The sequence below is a fragment of the Cariama cristata genome, unplaced genomic scaffold (genome assembly GCF_000690535.1).
Source record: "Cariama cristata isolate BGI_N322 unplaced genomic scaffold, ASM69053v1 scaffold20080, whole genome shotgun sequence".
NCBI lineage: Eukaryota > Metazoa > Chordata > Aves > Cariamiformes > Cariamidae > Cariama > Cariama cristata.
This window is the reverse complement of record NW_009595526.1, coordinates 52830-59097: the sequence shown is the minus strand read 5'-3', so window position 1 is coordinate 59097 and position 6268 is coordinate 52830. Positions and strand designations below refer to the sequence as shown.

The following is a 6268-nucleotide window of genomic DNA, read 5'->3' as shown; positions in this document are numbered from 1 at the left end:
CTATGCGAAATCTGTAGTCTTGTGTCATCCAGGTACTGTGTCCTCAGGAAAAAGGTTTTTTTGGTCCAGACTTTACTAATTCATTAGAAGGCCTATGGAATGGTATGAAAGCCTGGCTTATGCCCAGCTTCTTAATGAACTGATAAAAATCTGTCCTGTAAACTGAACTGAGCTGCTTTTTTGGGGAGGGTCAGCAGGTGGCTTTCTCCAGGTGCTTCTAATCCATTATCCTCTTCCGCTGTGAGGAGAGAGGAGCGGGTCCTTTGTGGAAGGCAATCTCGGGTTGGGTGCTCTGATGCCTGCCCTAGACTCGCGCTTTGGGCTGAGAGGCAGTGTCAGATTGCGTTCTCCAAGGTGAAAGCCTCGTTCCTGCGAGTTTGACACGCTTGTTCTCATAGCGGGGAGTTCAATTCAGAGTTCATAGGCAGGCATCTGGGAAGCATCTTGCCTGAAGCCACTTCCCTTCTCCGTTGTGTGCAATTTGCATTAAGCAGATTTGAACTCCGATTAGAAAAACAAAGTGAAAATCTGGAGCGCAGTGAGATGAATAAAGTAACAGCCCAGGCACGGTTTTGCTGGCAGTCACTGGGACCATTTCAAAGGGATTTTTTTTTTTTGGTTCCATTTTATAAAATCTGTGCAGTTTTGGCAAGGAACGGGCCATAGTTCTGCGATAAACACTTCTGTCACAGCTCTGATCTCAGCTGGTACAGAGCGGAAAGTCTGCCTGTGTTGCCTTTGCTCAAGCAGCAGCAGGGGGGCTTAGGTAGGAGATGGACCTGGAAGAGGGGAAATTCAGGAGCTGGACCTGGAAGAGGGAAAATTGAGGTTGTGTTCCTGGCTCTGCTGCTGACTTGCTGTGACTGTGGGCATGTATTTTGTTCTACCTGACTGCCCGTTTGATCCAGACTGGGTCAAACTGAGCAAAGCAAAGGTAATTCCTGGGGGGTAGGAGTCATTTAAAGTACCATAATCCCCACGCTGGTTTTCCTTTAATGCTGCCATTCCGTCTGTTCAATGTACCTGTGCTCCCCTTGCCCTCCTTGCGTCTTGGGCGCTGCCCAGGACTTCTGTGTGCCCGGCACTGCCCGTGCTCTGGCCTGAAAGGGAGCAGTCTCCTCTCTTTTCTCATCTCTGCAGTGGATTCCTTCCAAGTGGCTAGGTTAGGCAGGACAGGGTAGCGAGGATTCTCCTTTTTGGGTCCAGATTAAGACAGTAGTCTAAACTAAAAATGGTCAATTGCTTAACGGTTCGCCTGTTGGCTGTGCTAACCCAAGCCTTGGTCTCTGACTGCTTTCTGTGCCATTGCTTCCTGTGGAGCATCAGGGTTTGGAGTCTTCCCCGGTTTTATTAGTTTAAAAGTTGGGCTTTGGACTCTACTCTTGCACTGTTTTTCTCTTCCTTACATCTCTTCCCTGTCAAGCTGTTTCAGTCATGGCTGATACATAACCACGCTGTGAGGTTCTCTGGGGAATCGGTTAGCCTGGTCTTTAGCCGCATCTTCTAAAGCGTCGACTAAATTGGAGACTGGCAATAAGCATCTGGCAGCTCCTGTTCTCGTGTATTCCTGCTTATCGTTCACTCTTTGTTTGCTGTCCTTGGGGCGCTGTTTAATGGCCTGATGGGAGTTAACAGGTACTAATCTTCTAGGTGAGGTCTCTGCAGGAGATGCTAGTAAATGTCTGACTGAGGTGGTATCGACCGAGGGCCTGTCTGCTGTGGTGCTTGTGCTGAGCAACTTGCGATCTTCGGCGCACGCAACCTCTCACGGCATCCGCAGAGGGATGCTTTTGCCTCCTGTTGTGCCTGTGGTACGGTTAAAGGGCCTATGGGGGCCATACGGAATTGAGGAACTGCACCCAAGCGTCCCATGTCCCAAGCCAAGTGTCGACTGACTTGGACTAAAGGCTGATGAAAAGCTCTGGTCTAGTTCCAGGTGTGAGGTGACCTCACGGGAATGCCCTTCGGGGTGACAATCTCACCTAGCCTGAAGCCTTCCCGTGAAAGGAGATTGGCAGTGCCAGAAGCCCAGCATTTGACTGGGCCCAGAGCCGTGGCTGTCCTTTTGGGGCTCTGTGGGTCTGGGAACAAGGGCTCCAACGGCTGAGGTCAGGCCAGGAGCTGCCGGTTTTAGGCTGCTGTGAGATGCCCTAAAGGGGGGGATCCGGTCTCTGCTGGTAGCAAGGCCCTGCTGACAACTGGGGTTAAGAGCTGTGAGCCTTCCCCTGGTGCAGCAGGCCGCGGGCGAGTCGTTTTGTGCAGGAAAGGGCTGTGTTGGTCTGTAACGGTTCCTTGTGAGGGATGCCGATCTCCTGCTCGGTGAATGAATGGCTTCTCCCTTTGATATTTGCGATGATTAAAAGCAAACTGCGCAGCGCTGGTTAGTGTCTGTTTCCCATAGGAAAGGGCATGTCTCTTCTCAGGGGGGCGGGGGATAGGTCTGCTCCCTTCGCTTGATGTTTTTTGAAGAGCGAGCTGCTGACAGGCTGTTTTGCGCCGTCACCATATGGCGCCTTGCCCCTGGCAGGTCCCGTGCTGGCGGAACAACAGCTCCCAAAACCGTGGAAGTAAAGGGAGAGCAGGGAGGAATCGGTCTCAGCCTTCGCAGTCAGTAGCAAAGGATTTTTTTGTCCCTTTCTTCCCCCCCCTTCAGCTACCAAGGGGCTCCTCCCTGCAGTACAGAGTCCTGACTCTGGTTGTTCCCGTGCTCTAACCGAAGCTCTGCGTTAGCCGAGAAGACAAACCCTGTGGAGATGCGCCTCCTCTTCAGGAAAAGCAACAACCAAGGGCTTAAATGCCACTGGGCTTGGCGTAGCTGTGAGCACCCTTTTTGGGAGCCCAGGGTGTCCGAGAGCTGTCCCTGCTGGGAAGGTAACTTGGCTTGGACAGCATCACTTGCCCTTAGCGCTCAAGTGGACCATGGCTATAAACGGAGCCCGTGTGTTAAGGTCCAGCTGCTGTTCTGTTGTCACTTTATGTGCTACAGCCTGGGAATCTTAAAAACCCTCGGTTCCTTTTGTTGCTGGTTGTTTCTAAAAGGAAAGATGTTCGGTTGATGCTTTGGATCTCCGAAGTTTGTACTGCCTCTGTGCAGTGCTCTGCTCGTGGTTTCCAAATGTAACTGAAAATCAAAGCTTTAGCTGAATGACCAAATACCCAGCATTATACTCGTAAATGTTAAACAGAAGTTGTCAGCGCTGTAAACCTTCCTGCTCTAAGGCATGGACAAACCTCTACAGAGAGCTTAGCCAAATGCAGTGTTTAAATAATGTTATCCCATAATGCTTCCTGCGGGGAAGGGGAGGCGTTGCTGTTAGAAGGGATGTGACATTAGTGAGGAGATGAGACGGACTGGGGCTCTGGTGCAGCGAGGCGATTCCTGCGTGTCTGTGAAGCGAGTTAGTGGCAAAGTGAGTAAGCAGGGAACTTCGCAATAGGTGGAAACCAGTATGTAACCCTGGCTCGGGAAGGGCTGATCAGTAGCAATCCGGGTTATCAGGGGCGTACGCTTCTGTGTCTCTGTCCGTGCCATCTTTAGTTCTCGTGTATTTTAAATACTCATTTGGCTCTTGAACATCGGTGGGCTAGAACTGACTTCTGCTGCAGTCATTTTCTTATTTGCAAACATTTTGGTTGCTCTGTAGATAGCGATTTCTGAAAACAACTGCCGTGTGTGTTTCTCATGTCAAGAAGCCAAATTCTGTTTTCACGCTTTGCTTTATTCAATCCAGAGAAATCCGTTGCCTTGAGTAAGACAGTGCTTTTGTAGCCAAGAGAGAAATGCGGCCTGAGGAATCATCACAGAACCTTTCACGGTCTGCATTTGCAAATGCTGTACAGGTTTTTGCAGCGTTGGCAGCGCAAGCTAAAGGGACTGACTGCTAACTTCGCTCGTTGTGACCGAGACTGGCTTTGTTTTAAAAAAAGGTTTTGAGGAGAATTTCCTTCCCTTTCCTCCCCACCCCACCCCAGGAGGCAGAAGCACAGTAGACTTGAAAGCGTCTTTGCCTGTAACAGGCGGACCTAGACCCCCGTGCTCTCGCTCCCCTTCTGGTTTGTGCGACTTTCTGCGGAGGTGAGGGAAGGAGTTGTTGCAGCGGTGCCTGAGGGCGTGCTCACTGGTACCTAAAGGACCTGAGAGGTTGAGATTGCGTTCTTTGAATTTACCACATTACAAACGGCGATGGAATAGCTGAGAGTTGAAAGGAGGGTGTGATAGCCCCTCCATAAAGCCTTTAGATGGGCACAGGTAAGTGATCCTCCCTTGCAGAGAGGGGTGAGCTGTGGGCTTCCCCGGGGGCGAGGCATGGAGCAGGGGCTCGGAGACCCAGCCTCACTCCTTTGGGCAACTCAAACCACCGACAGCGTATTTGATTCAAGGTATTGAAGTGTCTGGCAGGATTGAGGACCATCTCTACCTCCCTTCATGTTCAAAGCAGGGACTATTTTCCTTTCCCCAGAGCAGGGACTATTTTCCTTTCCCCCACCCCTTTCTCTCCTCCACCTATGCCCACAAAGCAAGCCTCTGCCTCCGGCAGCATGGCATACATACGCCAAGTGTCTCTGCGCTCTACTGGCGCAGGGGGTGCAGCTGGAAGTCTTTAATTAACAAACCGTGCTACAAATAATTCTCTTGAGGTTTACTTCATGCTTCATTGAGATGTTTGTTCCATCTTGTTTCAAGGCAATGTTACTCCAGCTCAGAATAATAATCTTCATCCTAGATTCCATGGTAGCAAAGAGAATCACTTAAACTACATGTCTGGTTTGTAAATCTTTTTATTAAAAGAGTTGTTTTTTTTTCTTTTCCACAGTAGTAAAGCTTTGGCACTTACAGTATAAAAATAATCACTGATCATAATTACACCAAATTCCTCTTTGTCAACTGCATACTAAGTGTCTTCAATACATTTTATTCCCATATAAAAACACTTGAAGGTCAGGGGAACAAAACTGATAAATAACAGTATGAGATATAAAGATACAGCTAGAAAAATACTAGAATCATCGAGAAAGAATTAGGACTGTGCATATTTTAAATATCACAGTGATTGGATTTGCTGTTCCTATCTTATTGCTGGCTGCACGCTTATGTGAAAGCAGAAGTGTTTGGTGGACTTTCCTATCTCTAAACTTCGGTAACGTGGTACTCAAATGTTCTCTGCGTAGTACGGGAGCCTCCAATTTCTACACCCTCCCTTCCCCCTTAAGGTTTTCATCCCCCACCAATTGGCGAGTTAGCATCTTTCCCCCCCTTTTTTTTTTTTCTTTAAATTTGAAAAATACTGACTGGTATTCAACACTTTGAGCAAAACCAAGACAATCACTATCAATCATGAGAAAAGTCTGAAACACTCCAAGAGTGGCGCTTGGAGAAGCTGTGAGTTGAGCTTAAGCTGGGAAAATGGCTCCGGAGCAGAGGGCCATTCTCAAAAGATGCAGTTTTGCTAGCATCACTCCAGTTTGGATGGTAATGGTGGCAGATAGGTATTTATACTTTGGTTTGTCTGTTGCCATTGCCGCAAGCAGTCTCGCTGGATGTTACTTTCCCCGTGGATGTTGTGTGTCTGCCTGTACATCTAGGGGCATGAAACACTCAATTGGGCAGTTGACGTTCTGTCAGGAGGGAAGGAAATCGGTTAGCGCTCTGTCCTGTAAGGACGGACACTTCTGTGGTGGGGTTTGGGCTGAGAACTGTGGCCAGCCCCAGTAGCTGTTCAGCTTGCTCAGCGCTCTCAGCACAAAGCACACAGCTGGTTTACAGCAGCACGGGAAGACGAGGAAATGGCTACATGCACTACCGCCTCAGCCGGGGCACGCAGGTGCAGCCCAGCGCTAGTAAATGAGAAGTCCCGCCGACGGGAGCGTGGCACTGAATGCGGTGTGTGGAAGTGTGAGTGCAAGCGTATGTTCTGTGCTGTGCAGAGTGATGGTTGGCGGGACCGATGGCTGTCATGCACTTGTGACCGAGCGGAAAGCCACATGCTCCTCTGATCCCTCAAGTCCTAGACAGACCCCACCTGTACGTGCCATAGACCAGACTCGCAGTAAGGGAGGGCAGAGAAGGAAAATGTACTCACGGTGTTTGTGGCCTGGTGGTATCTCTGTGTAAACTGTGTGTAGGTATGGCCAGCGGAGCCTTCGGGGGCCACCTCCACGCTGGGTCTGCGGCAGTTGTCGCAACGCCAGCCCTAGAGAAACAGAAAGCGCATGCACCGGTCAGGCCACGCTGGTGCAGATGGCCAAGGAGCTGCCGGTATTCACACTG

General features: G+C 49.9%; 1 protein-coding gene across 1 annotated transcript in view; it reads right to left on the bottom strand.

Annotated features, from left to right (window-relative positions):
* Window positions 1-4761: 4761 nt before the first annotated feature.
* The window catches only part of FN1 (fibronectin 1), a gene marked incomplete at its 5' end in the record, with an annotated part of 54305 nt that continues 52798 nt past the window's right edge, over window positions 4762-6268 (bottom strand). Inside the window, 2 exons of the mRNA XM_009702637.1 lie at window positions 4762-5616; window positions 6081-6191. Coding sequence (XP_009700939.1) covers window positions 5542-5616; window positions 6081-6191 — 186 coding nt within the window. The remainder of the gene's footprint in view (window positions 5617-6080; window positions 6192-6268) is intronic.